The following is a 17815-nucleotide window of genomic DNA, read 5'->3' as shown; positions in this document are numbered from 1 at the left end:
AATCACTGAGTCCTTAGAATTCGGCACAGGCTAGGGGCCCACATTGCCAACGAGCATTTGTGGGATTGACTAGAATTGAAGAAAATACCAGCCAGCTGGTGAGGATCGATGACAGCAGCTGAGGGCCGGTGACAGGCCACCCAGGGGTCTTGGTCACCCCAGACATGTATTGGTCTGTTTTTAAGGTTTTTTTTTTTTTTAAAGATTTATTGATTTATTAGAGAGAGAGCGTGAGCATGAGTACAGGAGAGGGGCAGAGGCAGAGGGAAAGAGAGAATCCCAAGCAAACTCAGCGCTGAGCACAGAGCCCGACGTGGGGCTTGATCCCATGACCCTGAGATCACCACCTGAGCCTAAGCCAAGAGTCAGACGCTCAGCTGACTAAGCCACCCAGGTGCCCCTGTCTGTTTTTAATTTTTATAGATGATAACACAGAGAGAGCAATCCTGAGGGCAGCTCGATGAACATATGTCTCCATGTCTACATTGATGCAAATACCAACCAGGTCAGGACCTGGAATGTGGTCACACACACACCTGGGGCCCCTCTCACCCACTTCCAGTCGGTTCTCAGCAAAGGAGAGCCATGCTGCTGACTTCCATGGCATTTGGCAGGCGAGAATTCTACCACTGAACCACCAATGCTTCCATCGCATTTGGAATTGGACTGGTCCTGCAGGCATTTGAACTTGATATGAGAGGAAGCACAGAGTACGACCAGACTCTGTGCTTCTGTCTGCTTTTTGTGAGCTGGGAGTGAGCACGTGAATGCCAACCACTGGGATCTGGGTGTGAAAATGTGCTGGCAGGTGGCATCCCCTGCAGAACGTGGGTTCTGGGGGTTTGAAGTGTGTGGTTAATGCCTCCTTCAAGGAGCTGTCTCCAGCAGAATGCTTTTTACCTTCTCTACCGAGAACATCCGATCTGAAGAGCCGCCTTCGGTCTGACAGCAGAATCTTTCCTCTCCGGGCTGCATGAGTCAGACTCCAAGCCCAGCATCATGTGCTGTTCTGGTCACGACGCTGTGCCCACCTCTTCCGAGAAGCCTGCCGTGCCAGCCTGGCCTGCAGCCAGCAGCTTGCCAACCTGCAGAGCTGCACCTGTGGGACACGTCCTGCTCTTTCTTGACGTCCAGCCCTCCTCCCCACCAGCAGCACAGGAGCACCGCAGCCTGCATTTTGGCCCCTAGGTTCCTGATGTCCCTATGGACAGTTCTGGAAATGTGTAGGACTCGGAGCTGCCCTACTGCCACTCCTCAGGGCGACTGAGGCTGCTTCTCTTTCTTGACAGGCATAGGGTAGTTTTTCCCATGGGGCCGTAGAAAGAGCTGGAAGTGAGTTTCGGAGGCAGACGCCTGGGTGCACATGTTGGCCTGTGTCCAGGAGGGTGAGCCTCCCTTAGCATCTCCGCCTCCCACAAGGGAAGTGTTACCCGTGTGGTTCCGTAAGGAGGAGGGGAGCTAGCCAAGTGCCAGCACATGAGCGATTTCCACAAGTTGTAGCTATCGCTGTCGTAGCTCGGCAACAAAGAGGAGGCGATGTGAAGCTAGACAGCCGGAATCTGAAGTCAGCTGTCACCCCTTGTTGGCTCTGGAACTTCGGGCAAGTCACTTAATATCTCCATGCCTCAGTTTCCCCATCTCTACAGTAGAAGCAGTGACAGTACCCACTCATAGGGCAGCTGAGGACCAGCTAAATCCATACCTAAAGTGCTTGGGACAGTTCCTGGCACGTAGTAAGCACGATGTAAGAGTTAGCTCGCTCTCTCTCCCTCTCCCTCTGAAATATACGTGACGAACCAATAGTTCATTAAATAACTACTTAAGTAGCATTACATCATAGCTGTTATAATGATGAGAGACCATACGGAAAGTTCTGGAAATCATACATTCAGTACCTAGTACACAGTGAGCACTCACTAGATACTCACTCTTAAAAAAAAAAAAAATTTGTAGTCTGGATCCTAAGCAAAGCAGTGGGCAGGGGTGTGGGGGATGGATAAGCAGGTGAGGCAGGAGGGGAACAAGGGCACCATCAGGCAGGGCGGGGCTGGCCTGGGCACCCACCTGCTCGTGGGCCACTCAACAACCCGCCTCTGAGAAGTGGGGAGGGTCTCCTCCTGCTCCACCCACCGCCCCCAGCCCAGGGTGCTTTGCACCAGCGGGCACCCTACAAAGGCTTGTTGACCGAAAGCCAGAAATGGTCTAGAGAAAACAACCAGGTTTAAGAACAAACAAAACAAAACAAAGACAGGTAAATTTCCTTCCCGATCCTTCCGAGATGGGAGAACTAAGGGAGGACATAAGCACCGCTTCCGAGAACATGAAGGGCTTTTAAGGGCCAAGATGAGTGCTTTGTTTTTGGCTTTGGGGAAGGACTGAACGAGAAGGAACAAACACACCATCAGAGGCCCAGCGACTTTGACGGGAATCAAGGAAGAGCCTTCTAGTCTAAGGCTGGGCATCGCAGCCACAGCCGCCGGGCTGGGACCTCACGTCTGCCTCTGCAGGGCGGCTCGCACAGCTGTCTTTGCTAAGAGCGCCGCTACCCGCTAAAGCAGCTCTAACAAGCAAGCGTCCGGCCTCAGGAACCCCTGGGTGTTGACAGCCCAGCATTGCCTGGCATTTGAAGAATCAACTGACTCACTGCCCCGAAAAGCAGAGTGGGGTTGGTACAGGTCACAGTGGGAACTACCTTTCCTCCAGCATTCGCCATGCAAAGCCTTTTTGCAAAGAATTTACACAAATGGAATTGGCAATGGAAAAAATCTGAGACCCAAGAAGGCTTTATTTGAGGTTTTTTTTTTTTTTTTTGGTGCCACGAAGCATGCGTAAACTTGCCACAGGGAGATTTTTCGGAAGAGAGAAGGGAGAAAAAAAGGAAAGAAAATTCTGCTCAAACTTCACTGGATTCCTATTTCGAGAAATGTGGGCCAGTCTGGCTCAGGCAGAAAAATTCCCCCAAAGGAACATTTCATGATGCAGCTTTTATACGAAGTGCTTAGTTTTACATATGGGAGAAAAGTGTGTAGGAGCGTCTATCTGGGGTTTTATTTCTTTTTCATTTACTTTTGTGGTCAGTTTGGGTACTTTGATGGCATGAGATGGATTTCTAGGAATGCAAACCCAGTGTGCAAATTGTGCTTACAGGAAACAAAAATTCGCCCGTGGACAGCTCACAGAGGCTTTCATCCAGGAATCAATTTGGTTATAAGTCAGGGGTGGCCTGTAATAAAACACTGACAAAAGGTGACTGGGCGTGATGCCAGGGAGCACGCTCCTGGAGGCATTTAAGAATAAAGAGAAAAAACACCATTAACACTGAATGAACCTACACACCCATTCATCTGTCTGAGGACTGGAGACGGGCCCTGGTGCTTTTTATTTACTTATTTATTTTTAAAGATTTTATTTATTTGTTTAAGAGAGAGAGAGATTACAGAGGGAGAGGGAGAAGCAGACTCCCTGTTGAGCAGAGAGATCCAAGGACCTTGAATATGACCTGAGCTAAAGGGAGATACTTAACTGACTAAACCACCCAGGCGACCCCCTGGTGCTTTTTAAATTTAAATATCAGGTTTCTAAATCCCAACTCCCCAATGTAACAGAAAATCTGAAAAAGACAGAAGAAGAGTAAAGAAATCATGCATAGTTCCCACGACCACCATTTTAACATGTTGGTGAATTTCCTTCCAATTTTTTTTTCTTTTTTTTCTGGCCGCATAGAATAATCATAGCCATATTCCCATCTATTTTGTACCAGATGACCTTTAGAGGTTCCACATCTATGGGTTTTTGACTCACTCAATTTGCTACTTAATAGAATTCTTCCCATGTTTAATAAACCTTCTAATAATCACAGACTTAAGATAATACATTTTTATCTCGTAAGTGCCTCAAGAACTTTCAAAAGTCTGGCTTGAACAAGACGCAGGAGAGGGTCTGTGTGATTTGAATATGGCACACTGCAAAGGGAAAGGGGAAGAAATAGGGGTATGAGGTAGAAAGCAAGAGAGGGAGGGAGGTTGCGGGGGAGGGAAGGAGGAGAGATGATGGTGGGGAGGGTAGGAAGAACAAAACACGTTGGTTTGGTAGGAGGCTCATGGAAGGAGACCTAGTGGTTGGCTGGGTGGGTGTGGAGATGGTGGGACAGTGGGAGTTGGTCTCAACCCCAACAAGGACCCTTGGGACACAGCCACCCAGTGGGGAGAGGAACGGACCAGTGTGAAGGTGGGAGACAGGCCAGGGGCCAGAAGACAACTCTTGGAAAGACTGAACCTAAGGGGCCACGGGCCACAAAGGGCCACCAAGGCGGAAGAAGGGGGACCCCGCACATGGCTAAGCAAACGGGACTCTTCACCCACCAGGCATCTGGCCTTGACTCCCACGCAGGGATCCGTGGGCAGAGAGACAACAAAAGCTATTTTTCAGGCAAGAGGAGTTGGACATCAGGAAAGATCAGAGCCCCTTTGTATGACATGCCAAATTGCTGAAGCGAGAAAACGTCTCGGGCGAGGGCTCAGATGCGAGCCGGGAAGAGCGCGCTCGCCCAGGGGAACCCGGCCGTCAATGTGCGCTTGTTATCCGGGCTTTTCAGAGCGAGGGCCGGAAGCAAGCGCGGGCCGTCCTCCCCCCCACCGTGTGGCAGAGATGAGCTGGTGACATGGCCTTGGCCGGACTGTCCAGCGCCTGGAAGGGAGCCTGGGTGTCCTGAAATGTCCCCTGAGAGCCTTCAGGGATCTGGGCGCTCTCCCTTGCTTGTGGTTTGGGCTGGGGGCTCGCCAGAGACTCCCTTCCTCTGAGATCCATCCTTACAGGTGGGACCCCTTCCCACTGCCCCCACGTGCTGGGCATTCTCTGGGTTAGTAAAGGACAGTAACTACTGGGCACTGGACCCTTTATTCCTGGCTTGAGCTGAGCACGGACACAGAGCATCTTGGCTCCTGGGAGCAAGTCTGTACTGGAGGGTTGCTACAGCCCATTTTGCAGAGAAAGCAACTGAGGCTCTACAGACACTGTGAAATGATTGGCAGGCGACCCCACAGCTAGCAGGAGGCAGAGCCTGGGCTCAGACCCCACTCTGCAAGGGATCTGAGCCGTCCTCCCTCACCTCCCCCACCATGCCCTACTTCTCTCCAAGAGACCGCTTACGCTGCCCCTGTGTTTTGCATGTCTATTGCAAAGCAGGTGTGTATGGAACCCTGTGTGTGTTTTCCTCTTGATCCTCCGGTGACCCTAGGAGACAGGTCCGGGTGGTACCCCCAGGAGGGTGCCCCGACAGCCAGGTGTGCTCTGGAGCTCTCTATGCCCTGCACTGTCATGTGTGACCATCTTGTCTCCTGTGGGTTCCCCGGAACCAGAGGGTACATTCTGTGCTCATCGAGCCCAGCACGAAGCCAAGCATTCAGCAGGCACCCCATAAATGCTTCACAGTGACAGAGTTTTAAGCCACACTGCTCTCCGGGGCAGCCCCTGTCCTTGTGTAGAGTTGGTGGCTGGCCCTTGGGTAAAAAAGAGCAGTGAGATCTATTTCCCAGCTCCCACCTGTGCTTCCCACCCCGGCTGCCAATTTCTGCACAACCTCAGGACTTTCCAGTATCAGCTTCTCTGTCCCATTTTTCTCAACAAAGTTTCTTCTCGGAGCAGAAGGACACTTGGGAGAGGTTATGCTGTTTATGGGATCCAATGCAAAGTGGAAATACAGATCCTCTTGTTCAAAAATGATTAAGAATTATAAGATGGTTACAGCAGAACACCCAACACTCAGGGGTCCTAACTGCACAAGCCCCCAGCCCATGAATACAGTGACAAGAGTCACTTTGCAGCCTTTGCACATGGCCTGTGACTGGTGTCTGGATTTTTCTAGGATGGTTTTGATTTTAAATTGTCTGATCTCTCCCCTGCCCTGCCACTTCCTCAAACAAACTGTGAATGTCAACATTTCAGGATCCCAGTAACGTCTCCTGTATTACCTCTTATACCTTCAACAACAATAGAAAACCTGTTGCTTTTTATCTGTTTTTGGTTCAGAAAGTACAAATGCCACAGTGCCATTGGTCCCGTGGGGTTCATGTTCATGACCTGACACGTCATCACAAGGGGGAACTGTTTTCGTCCACCCAGCAGATGACTCCCGCACCTGTGTCTCCAGGTCTGCTCTGCCTCCTCCCTTAGAGAGGGGTGGTCCCCTACACTATGCACTCAGCCCACCCGAAGTCCAGCTCTCCTATCTCCAGTCCCCCAGACCACTCCTGCTTGGTGCTGTGTCTTGGGGAATGGCTCCACTCCCTGGGGGTGTCTATCATTCTATCCCATTTTACAGATGAGAAAACTGAGCCTCAGAGCAGCTGGGGGAGTTTGCCCAAGCTCGCAGGGAAAGCAGGGTAGAGCAGGATTCAAATGTACGTCTCTTTGTCCAGCCCCCATGCTATTAACCATCACATGGGCTTGGTTCAGATACATCTTCCCTGACACTTTTTCTGGAAGATGAAACGCCTGGTGGGAGAGATCAGAGAGGTGTGTGGGGCCACATCTGCAGGGTTTCATAGATCAGGGAATGGGCCTGACTTGATCACAGATGGGTTGTGGTCCCACGAAAGCTGTCAAGCTGGGGAGTGATGTCATCTGATTATACATATTTTTTTCTTAAAGATTTTATTTATTTATTTGACAGACAGAGATCACAAGTAGGCAGAGAGGCAGGCGGGGGGGGGGGGGAAGCAGGCTCCCTGCTGAGTGGAGAACCCGATGTGGGGCTCAATCCCAGGACCCTGGGATCATGACCTGAGCTGAAAGCAGAGGCTTTAACCCACTGAGCCACCTAGGTGTCCCCTGATTATATTTTTATAAGAACTTTCTGGCTATGAGTGAAGGGCTGACACGGGGCGGGGGGCAGGAGAGAAAGCAGGGACACGGGTCAGGACCCTGCTTGGGGCATCAGGGCGAGAGATGACAGAGGCTGGGAGCCAGGTGGGGAGAAGGGGTGGGGAAGCAGCGGGTGTGTTCTGGGAGGAAAGCTGGCAGGGCTAGGGAGGGTTCCCGCAGGAAAGCGGCTCTCGTCTGGCCTCTGTGGTGGCCAGCACGGTGCTGGGCACAAAGCAGGCTCACAGCGTTTGCTGGAGGTTGAGCTAAGCGCCAAGTGGGTGGGAGAGGAGTCCTGACCGATGTCCTGAGGAGAGACCACACTGGCCAGCAGCAACACATGTGACATGGGAGGCTGCTGCCTACATGCGCTTCCTTGCCAAGGTGTAGGTGCAAAGAGGCCAAGACCACGATGTTTCCAAGAAAGGCAGCCTGACGTCCTGTCCCCTCTGCAGTGCCTCCGTGGGAGCAGCCACTGCCTTACCAGCACCTTCCCACTGCATATTCCCATAACCCCAGTGGGGGGCAGTGGACAAAGGGAGGATGCAGGGAAGAGGGAAGGAGTGAGGAGGGAGAGAGGAGGGATGGAGTGGGAGAGAGGAGGGTGGAGGGTGGAGGGAGAGAGGATGGATGGAGGGAGAGAGAGAGAGAGAGAGGAGGGATGGAGAGATAAAGGGATGAAGGATGGAGAAGGATGGAGGATGGAGGCAAGGATGGAGGGAAGGACAGGTATCATTTGCCAATTAGCCAAAGAAGCAAACCGAGGCTCTGGGAGGTTGAGGGACAAGCAGAAGATGGTTCAGATGGTCAGTGGCAGGGTTGGGATCAGGCCATAGGTCTCCTGACCCCCGTTCCAACGTTTCCACAGCCCGGCATCCTGTCCTCCTCTGTCACAGCCCAGATCCTGCTCCACGGGAGTTCACAGGGACAGCCTCAGTGCCAGGAAATGCAGTGCAGGGACTCTCAGCCCGGGTGGCTGCCGTCACCACTCTGGGCACTGCCTTGGTGCTAGACCTTATTTCAACTCCTCATTGAGAGCCCTTGAGTTCTGATTTTATGGTTCACAGAAGCCACTCGAGCAGTTCTGCCTCAAGAGGTGATGACACCGCACCATGTTCTCCACTGGCCCGAATATCCCCGGAGAAGCTCAGTGTCTTCCTGTCCCAGACGCTGGGGGCCAGTGAGCTGACCTGGGGCCCCGCTCAAACCCGCTGCAAACGTGGAACAACTTTGTTCTTCTGGGGAAATTTCCAAGGTTCAGGAAACATGGAACGAGGGAGAAGGTAATCTTGCCTTGAATATACCGACAAGATTCCAGGCACCTCGAAGGTAATTTTGCACAAAACCCTTTGCATATAACCATGAGGTTTTCTCACAAAACCTTCCCAGTGACCCCAGCGGCTATCCCACCATGAAGGGACTGGTGTTTGGCGGGGGGTTAGGTACCTTGATGAGTGGCAGTCCAGACTCAAACCCACCTCCGTAAGGCTTCAGGGCTGGGTGTACGGTGCTTCCTTGTGGGCTAGTGGGGGCTGGGAGAGTGAGCTGCCGTGGGCATCCAGTCCTGCTGTGCTCCCCTGGGGCCAGCGGGTGATGGAGACAGTGAGGGCAGATGAGCCGGGGAAGCTGACCGGCCTTAGCTAATGGGTTTTCTCCCAGGCTCTGGAGCTGGGCTTGGGTCAAAAAGTCCCTGTGGCCTTTCCACACTCTCAGAGACGGGGCAATGGCCAGCCAGGGAGGAGGAGGGACACCTAACCAGCACTTGGGAGGACCTCTGCCTCTGTGGGCTTGGTGTGGTGGGAGGCACAGAAGGGTGGATGTCCGCAGGAAGGACCTGGCTTCAGGTGTGCAATCCTTGGAAGTGGGGGAGGGGCGGGAGAGGCAGGGGAAGGGTGAGGGCAGCTCGGGTTACAAGCTTTGCAGCTGGGGACTGGGGGTTGGTTGGTTTCGTAGGGGAGGTTGGCTTGAAGGACCCTGGAGGTCTGGGAGAGGGGTAGAGGTGAGGTGACAGATCCTGATGTCTAGGGGAGCAAAACAATCAGATTACTCTTCGGACCCAGCATCCCCAACAGGGTGGCTCCCAGGCCCCATCCCGGCTCCAAGAAAGCAGGAGGGTAGGGGGAGCCAAGGTCAGACATGGCTGAGTATGGCGTCACAGTCGTGGTGTCACAGTCTGTCATCTCTGAGCTGGCAGAGCCTAGAGTCCTCCAGGGGCAGTACTGTCTGCTTTGCAAAAACCCTGGAGCTTCCCTCGGAGGGTCATCCAGCCCGCAACCCTGTCCTGCCACTGCAGAGAAATCACAGAGTGCTTGAAATGCAAAGGGGCATTTCTATACCCGGGAACCTGCTGGGAAACTCCTGAGTCCTCCCCAGGGTTGTCCTAACAAGCATTCCGTTTGGGGAGTATCTACTCTGTGTTTGTGCGCTGGGCACTTTCACATTTGTTGCTTCATTATCTTATTTTCCAGGTATATGAACAACTCAGAGAGGTTAAGTAACCTGCCCCAAGCGGCACAGCTACCTGGGAAAGCCGGGATTTGAACTGAAAACCTGGCCTCCTGCCTTGCCACACCCCCCACCATGCTGCCTTTTCAACAGAGTCTACTTTAATGTGATAAGAGGAGACGGGGAATACATTGCTCCCAGACCTCTGTATCAGAGACAATCAGGCTTCTCTCCAGCAGAGATCTCCTCTACCATGTGCATACTGGCCACTCCACGTTTGGTCAGGCTCTCCTGTCCGTCCCCAGCCCCGGGAAGCTTAGGGACAAGCGGTGGCCCATCTCCAGCAACACGGCCAGCCTTCGCAGCGTGCATTTTGTGTGCCAATCGGACTCAACCATCACCTTATTTTCCTGCTCTTGTTTCTACTTCTGACCCAATGTCTCCTCCACTTTTTTTTTTTTTTTTTAGATCTGGTTCCTTTCTTCCTTTCTCTCTTTTTTGGTTGGAGGGAGAAGAACTAAATAAGTAAATTCGTATGATATCATTTTCACAGCTTTGAAAGGTTTTCACGTAAAGAAATTGTTATGTTCGAAAAGGAATGTCCTTCGTCTGGTACCACGTCCTGACTCTCAGTTCAGAAGAGATAGTCTCATCAGTACCCTCTGAGCGCCATGGGGGTAAAGAGAAGGATTGCGAGGGGTATGGAGCGGGGGTCTTGGGCGTGGCCCTGGGGTTAGAACCAGTGTGTTCTCTTACTGACCCCGATTTCAGGGATCTGGCCAGTGCTCACATGTCCTTATGGGAGGCCAGGGGCTGCTGCTCTGAGTGTGTGTTTGTGGGTTAACTGTGATGGAGCTGATGAGCTGTGGCAGAGGAAGGCCCGGAGGGAGTGAGTTCCCTTCATCTCCCTGCGTTTCTTGCTGCTTGCCTGTCATGCTCTGGTGGCTGCCTAGTGCCTAGTCTCTGCCCCCATGCCCGCCTGAGGGAAGGCTGTGCCCAGCGAGCCCTAACCAGGCAGTCCCCACACCCCCTTCTGCTCCAGGTCTGTTACCAACAAGCTGTGTGACCTTGGATGAGTCACTTTGCCTCCTTGGCCTTGAGTTTCCTTTGCTTGCAGAGTGTGAGGCTCGGGCCCTATAGGCAGGTCCCATCTCTAGTGTGGACACATGCTGGGGTGTCACAGGCAGGGGTGAGATGGGTCCCCTGCAAGTCATTACTCTTAAGAAGGGAATAGAAGTGACCCCTTCTGCCACCAGTCACCTAAAGCAGATGCCACATCATTCTATCCGTACAAACGTTTTCTTGAAGGAATGAGACAAGAGTGGGGCTCCTACCAGCTGCCAGAAATCGGATCCACCCCAGCCCCCCACCTAAAGGCTGACTCCCTTAGAGCAGTGGTTCTCCACAGGGGGTTGATTTCGCTTCCCCACTCTGCCCCCCACCCCACCATGCCCAGGGGATACTGGGCAACGTCTGGGAGTATTGTGGTTATCAGAGCTTGGCAGTAGAGGGATGTTCCTGGCTTCTGGTGGGGAGAAGCCAGAGATGCCACTGAACTGCCTACAGCCCACAGGACAGCCCCCGCCACCAAGAAGGACCCAGCCCCAAATGTCACTGTCCTGACGTCGAGAAACCCTGTCCCGGGGTGACGGGTAATTGGTGATGAATCCAGACACTCGGGCCCGTGATGACATAGCGTGGTCCTCCTGAGTTACCCTCCTCGGGACTTCCCAGCATGACTTCTGGCAGAGGGCATGTTGGGTGGTCGTGCCAAACCCTGGAACCCCCATGGGTACATGCTTGATTTCCCCTCCCGTTCCTGCTCCTTCCTCCGTGTTCCCCACTCGGCCATGGCCGTGCCGTCTCACAGCTGCCATAGCCCCAGATCCAGGAGTCAATCCAGGCAGTCAGCTTTGACTCCTCGCCTCCCCCTGCCCATCCTCCTCTCCACTTCTCCCCACCTCTGCTGCCACCAGTCAGCCCCAAGACTCCATTCAGGTCCCCGGCAGTGAGGACCAGACAGGTCTCCTGGTGGCCTCCCTTGTCTTCCAGAGTCTCCACTCCCCATGTGCAGCTGAAGACTCTTCTAAAATCCTAAGTCAGGTCAATTTACTCCCCAGCCCCAAACTTCTCAAAGCATTGATCTTGATCCTGACCTCCAGAAGCCTCTCCGGGACCTCCACGTGGTGCTGGAGCCCTGCCCGGCCTTTCCTGCCTCAGAGCCTCAGCCTGCCTTTTCCTCTTCCTGGAAGGTCTTCCTTCTTCCTTCGGTCCTCTGACAGCTCTTCCCTGTCCCCTTGACCGATGGCAACCCTCCCCAGCCTCTCCCAGCACACCCCCGCTCTGCATCTGTCCTAACCCTCATCAATGCCTGGAAGTGTCAGCTACCCCATGAGAATGTTGGCTCTGGGAGAGCAGGGACCGAGTCTGTCCCGTCTGCCGTGTGACGGAGAGCCTCACGCGCCTGACACAGAGCAGGTACTCAGCGAGCATGAGTGGAATGAGAATAAGTGAATGGATTGGATGAATGAATGAATAAATAGAAGCAGGCCCGGCAGATTGGTGCCTTAGAGCCTTTCTGCGTGTGTGTCTTAGCAGAAAAAAGGTCAAGAGTCACTGAATGAAGTAATCTCAGAGGTCCTTCTGGCCAGAGGAGCCCTGCCCCCCATCCCCCTGCTGGCCCGTGTGTGGAAGCCCCATAAACCTGATTCAACCTGGAGGCTGGGGGCAGGGGGTTCTCTGGGGCTTATATAGCCGAAAGCCAGAAATGGGAGGAAAGTTCCAGACCAGCTAGGCCCCTCCCTTCAGGCCCACCAGGCCCTCTTCCGCAGTTCTGGTTTGGCTATGCTGTTCTTTGCCTCCCTCGCCTTCTGAGACTCTGGGTTTGATGACCCGAGGTCTCTTCTTCTGCTGCATTTCTGGGACTACAGCCCCAAAATCTCGAGTCTCTGCATCTGAAGAGACTGACCCAGGAGATTTATTTTAAAGAGCTGCTGCTTTCCCACTGAGCCTCTCTGAAGCCCCTCACATGGGGGGTTCCTCCAAAGCCGGCTCTGTGGTGAGGTCCTTAAATCAGACCCCTGGGATCCCCAGCCTCTCCTCACTAAGTCAGCGGGTCCAGTTCAAAGGACCTGGTTTTTTCTTACAAGAAGAGAGAAAGCAGCAAAGAACAAAGCAGGACTTTAAGGGAAGGTAGACAGGAGAAGGGGCTGCCAGGGCCCCTTCCTGAGTGGCTAGAGAGTAAGCCCCGGTGAGGAAGCAGGGACAGGAAGGGAGAACAGCCCTCTACCAGACCGAATGCTGATGTCCTTCCGAAATTCATATATGTCGATGAAATTCGTATATGTTGACGCTCTAACCCCCAGGGGTACTTGGCAGTGGGGCTCTGGAGGTGGTGACTGGGTTTAGATGAGGTCTGAGGTGGTGGTCGGGGTGGGGGTTCCTCATGATGGGATTAATGCCCTTATAAGGAGAGACCAGAGAGCTCGCACTCCGCCCTGTGAGGACACAGTGAGAAGGGGGCCACCTACAAGCCAAGAACCAAATCGGCTGGCACTTGATCTTGGCTTTCCAGCCTCCAGAAGTCTAAGAAATAAATGTTGCTCAAGCCATTGGGATAAGACAACACCCTCACTTGCCCCTTCCCAAATCTGTGTGGCTCAAATAAAGGACATCCTCTGGCTGGTAGAAAGCAGGCTCATCTATTCAGACAGAAGACATTCTACAGCACTCAAGAGCTCTGACCATCGGAAGCCTCATCTTCCACATCTACGAAAGGCAGGTAATTAATATTTGCCTTGAACTATGGTTGACAATTACACGAACTTACGGAGTCCTGCACAGAGGTCTTCAACAAGTGATGGCCATCTCTATCAACACCAGAGGGCAAAGGAGAGCCGGTGGGTGAGGTGACTAGCTGAGGGAGCCCTGCTCTGGCTACTGTCCCCAACCCGGGCTTTACTGGACAGGCTGCCTGTGAGTTTTCGCAAGAGAAAATGAAAGCAAACACAGACAGGAAAAGTTCCCAGCACAGTGCCTGGGAGTGGAGTGGGTGTGGAACGGACGTTATTTGAATCAAAACGTCCCTGAATGGTCCTATGTTGGGAGCGTGGTGAGGCAGAGCTTCCCAGCACCTGCCTGGAAAGGGTTCCTAGTGTCCAGGAGGAGTAAGCCCCGCCCCCAGGCAACTGGGCGGAGCCTGGGCGGGCTGAAGCCCCTCACTAGTCCCTGAGGGTTGTCTTCTCTCTCCTCTGGCCCCGGGGTGCAGTACCAACAGTTTCTTTTTCTCTGTGTTCCATAAGGTGAATGAAGTCTGGGTTTACTGGGTGAGAGGCGTTGCTCAGGGGGAGGGAGGTGGGTCCCTCACGGACCCTGACCTCCAGCGGCCCCTGCGGACACTCCGAAACTAACAGCCGGCGTGGAGACTTGCCCAGGACACAGTGCACGCTCCATAATGCTTGCTTACATTCCATACCTTGCCTAATTGCAAAACGCATTAGAGACTGAGCAAATGCTGGTTGGTGATACCTACGAGGGAAAAGTCCACAAAGATTTAGGACTTCTTTCCCGTGTCCCCAGCTTTGGGCTGAGTATCACCAAAGACACAAAGAAAGAATGAGGTGGGCTTGGGAAGGAAGGGAGCAGGAGGCCGATAGTGATTGGGATGGGCCAGTCCAGAACGTGGTAGAAGAAGAGAGAGACAGAAACAGAGACAGAGGCAGAAATAGACAAAGAGAGAAGAGAAGGGGAGGGGAGGAGGGAGGGGAGAGGGAAGGAAAGGGGAGGGGAGGGGAGGGGAGGGGAGAAAGAGTATGTTATGCAATTTGGGCATCACTTGTACATTCTCACGTCTAAATGCCTTCATGCTGCTGTCAGCCCAACTTCAGAGCTAGGCTCCACTGGGTAGTCAAGTACTTGGTTCTATTTTTAATGGCAACCCAGAAGCTGTTTGGGAAAGGGCAGGGTGACATGGTGGGAAGAGCTTTGTAGTGAGACAAAGGCTCAAATCTGGCCCAGCAGCCTCCTACCTGGGTGCCTCCGGGCAAGTGCCTCACCCTCTCTGAGCCTCTGTACCTTCGGCTGCCTACGGGGGTGCAGACAGCATCCTCTCGGGGCTGTTGTGAACGTGCCGTGGGCTAACATGCACAGGCTCCGAGCGCTCGTCCAATAGAGAGGATCTGGGGGATGCAAAAGAAGCTGGGGTGACGACAGCACTGCCTGGCTGGGGGCGGGCCTGTCCAACTGCACGCAGAGGGCTCGGCTCTCCGGTCCCGGCAGCATCATTGACGGGAGACAACCAGGAAATGGAATCACTGTGGCCAGCAAACCCTCAGTCACAACCAGTGTTTTGTTAGTGGCCCTGCTCCAATATTTCTCTAGGTTCAGCCCAGAGGCTTGATCTTTTCTTTTCTCCCCCCGACCCCCATGTAAAGCTTTGGGAGCACTTTGCTAGAGAACAGGTGGAAATCATGCCTTTTACACACAAAGCCAACACTGGGGGTGCCCAGGCCCCCAGGGAGGGGCATGGGATGGCTGTGCTGCTTGGGTCCCCGACTGGACCCTCTCTGGCAGGTGGAGGCATCACAGATGTCAGGCGATTGTGCTTCCCCGAGGTGAGCCGGCAGTTTCCACCCAGGTCCAGGGAAGGATGATACTAGCCACAACGAGGAATCCGGAACCAGCTCTCCTGGTCCTGGGTTGGTCCGAGGGTGGTCCAGCCCTTGGATGTGGCTTGGTTTGGCCCTCAGAACCCCTGAGCTCATGGGTGGGTGGGTAGGGAATGACAGAGGCAGCTCAGTTCTTTGGTGAAGTCCCCCAGATGGCAATTCCCCACCCTCCCTCCGCCAGCGGAGCCAGCTGCCCAATGGGTTTGGGGCTCTCTTGATGAACACCGAGTGCAAACAGCTCGAGGTAGCTGGCAAGATGCTAAGTGCAGCATCAATCCTAATTAGGATGAGGAATTAATAAAGGAGGCATTCGAGCCGCTCTGCAGAGGCCAGGCTCGCCGCTGTGGAGGAGTTAGTTCCAATTCCCACTGGGAAACTGGGAGGCTTGGTTGGGGTCCACGGGTGCCTTCGGGTGATGACAGTGGCATGACTTACTGTGCCCCCCAGAGCCTGTGAGGGAGAACATGGGGGCTCTGCGGCCCCTGTTCTGTGTCTAATTCAGGTGCTGTGGCAGGTAGTGACGTGGGTACATTCTCCAGATGAGAAGAGTAGGTGTTTGTGATCTGAGCAATTGCACACCAGAAATGATGTTTTTCAAAAGAAAAGAGGAGGGTGTGATCGTGGGCCCACCGATCCTTTGTGTGGCTTGCTTCCCAAACGATTGATTGCACCTATGCCTGCTCCTCCAAGACTCCACTTAGCCCTGGCACTAAACTCCAAATTGCAAAGGGCAAGGCAGCCGCGTCTGGGAGAGGGTGTGGGGGGCAGAGGTGGGCAGGATTCCCGCGAGGGCAGGTCTAGGAGGAGGGGAAAGGGAGCAAGTTCAGCCTCCCCGAGCGACTCAGCTTTACAAAGCCTCTTTTTATATGACTCCAAATGCGGCCAGAAAAAGGGCCATCTCTTTAAGAGCTCCCTACCAACCTCCACGAAGCTCCAAACCCGCTAAACTATTTGCAGGGGCTGTAACTGCAGTAAGGAAGGCTGGGTGTGTGGGAGAACTCCCCGAATAACGGAAGGGCGGAGTTAACACACGGGAAAAGGTTACAGAAAAAGAAAGAGGAACTCTGTCCAAGGATATCGGAAAGGAACGCTCCGCCAACTTCCCCCATCCCTTTTCCGATCTGAAAGCCAAGACCAAAGCGGCAGGCCCCGTTCACAACCTGGCTGGGACCAGACCGCCCTTCTACAGCCACCTGTTAGTTCCCGTTCCGCAGCGGGGCGGGCTGGAGGCGCTGAAGTCGGGCGCATTTTGCCATTGGAGGCGTCCGGGCCCCTCCCGCGGAGGGAGCGGTCCCCTTGGTCCCGGGACACCCAATCCCGGCCCCCAGAGGCATTCCAACCTTGCAACACCTACTTCACGCCCCCCTCGCGCATCTGTGGGGAGCCGCGCCCGCCCCTTTTGCACCGACGGGGCGGCCACGCCCCTCCCAAACACTTGTCGGTCCGCCGGTCGCCCCTGCGCACTCTGGCGTCCTGCCGAGGTCTCCTGCAGCCTCCCTGCCGAGGGACCGCGACGAAGGACTTGCTCCCCTAGTCTGGGGTGGGGGGCAGCCTCGGTGACGCACCCCTCCCTTCCCACCCAGCAGGGAGCAGCGGGCCGGGGCCCCGTGGAGGAGTAGGCGGCGGAGCAGGGTCTGGGCGGCGTCAGGCTCCGAAGACCCAGGTCGCCCAGAGCCGCTCGGAGCACAGCTCCCACCCCCACCCCTCGGCCCGGGCCTGGAGCGAGCGAGGAGCGGCCCCAGCGCTCCCCGCCCCCGGCCGGCCCCGCCCCAGGATGGCCAGTTCCCATAGCAATCGCACAGACACCGGTTGCCAAGCAACCCCTCCCCCTCCTCCCTCCCCTCCTCTCCGGTCCGCTCCCCCCAACTCCAGCCTCCTCCCGCCCCCACGCCATCCTCCACCTCCCCCGGGGGCTCCGGCGCGGCCCCTCGGGATCGCTCCGGTCTCGGGCTGCACGCGCGCCCGTGTGAGTTTCCGTGTGTTTCATTGTGTCTGTGTGCGAGGGGGTGTGCGTGTGCGTGGAGTTTGTGGGATCGGCTTGAGGGACCCCGAGCTGGTGCACAGCTGGCCGCGAGGGGACCCGCCCGCTCGCTCCGGCTCCTTTGTGTGTCGCGCGGAGCCAGTGCCGCGCCCACCCCCTTCCCGGCCGGCACCCCGGGCAGGGTGTGCGTGTGCGTGTGCGTGTGTGTGTGTCGGGAGGTGGGTGGGTGCCGCGGCCGGCCGTACCTTCGATGCAGCACACCCGCCACAGCCCCGAGTGGGTGAGGTCGCCGCGGGCGCGGCGGGGCGCGGGCCCGTCGTCCATGGTCAGGTTGGTGCCGTTGCAGATGTGCGCGCTGGAGTAGAGCCAGTAGTCGGTGCCGATGGCGATGGCCATGAGCGAGAAGGCGGCGAAGGCTCCGGCCGTGGTCAGCAGCATCTGCAGCCCGCGGTCGCATCGCACCATGGTGGGCGCCTCATAGTCCGCCGCCCGCCGGCCCGGCCCGCCGCGCCCGCCCGCCCTCCTCCCTCCGCGCGCCGCTCCGGGGGCGCCCGGGCTGGGGGGCCGAGGGCCGGGGGGCGGCGCCGCTCTGCGCGCTCCGACCCCGCGCCCCGGGCGTGCCTGCGCTCGGGCCCCGCCGGGGCTCAAACTCCGAGGCGCGGCGGCGAGTGAGGGCTGCGCGGGCGCCGGGCGGGCTGGCGGCGGAGGCCGGGGGCTCCTCCCTCTCGGCCCGCCCTCCCGGCTCGGCCCGCGCCTCCGCCCCGCGCCCTCCGCGCCTCCCCCCGCCGCCGCCGCGCTCCGGGCCCGCGCCCCGCTCCTTTGGGCGCCGCCCCTCGCGCCTCGGCCCCCGCCCGGCTTTGCGCTC

The 17815-nt window shown here is 55.7% G+C and overlaps 1 protein-coding gene across 1 annotated transcript in view; it reads right to left on the bottom strand.

Annotated features, from left to right (window-relative positions):
- The window catches only part of CACNG4 (calcium voltage-gated channel auxiliary subunit gamma 4), a 59218-nt gene extending 41709 nt beyond the window's left edge, over positions 1-17509 (bottom strand). The window contains exon 1 of the mRNA XM_047708267.1: positions 17196-17509. Coding sequence (XP_047564223.1) covers positions 17196-17415 — 220 coding nt within the window. The 5' untranslated portion in view covers positions 17416-17509. The remainder of the gene's footprint in view (positions 1-17195) is intronic.
- Between the last annotated feature and the right edge of the window lie 306 nt (positions 17510-17815).

The sequence above is a fragment of the Lutra lutra genome, chromosome 16 (genome assembly GCF_902655055.1).
Source record: "Lutra lutra chromosome 16, mLutLut1.2, whole genome shotgun sequence".
Classification (NCBI taxonomy): domain Eukaryota; kingdom Metazoa; phylum Chordata; class Mammalia; order Carnivora; family Mustelidae; genus Lutra; species Lutra lutra.
The sequence above is the reverse complement of the archived record's forward strand: the minus strand, read 5'-3'. Positions and strand labels throughout refer to the sequence as shown.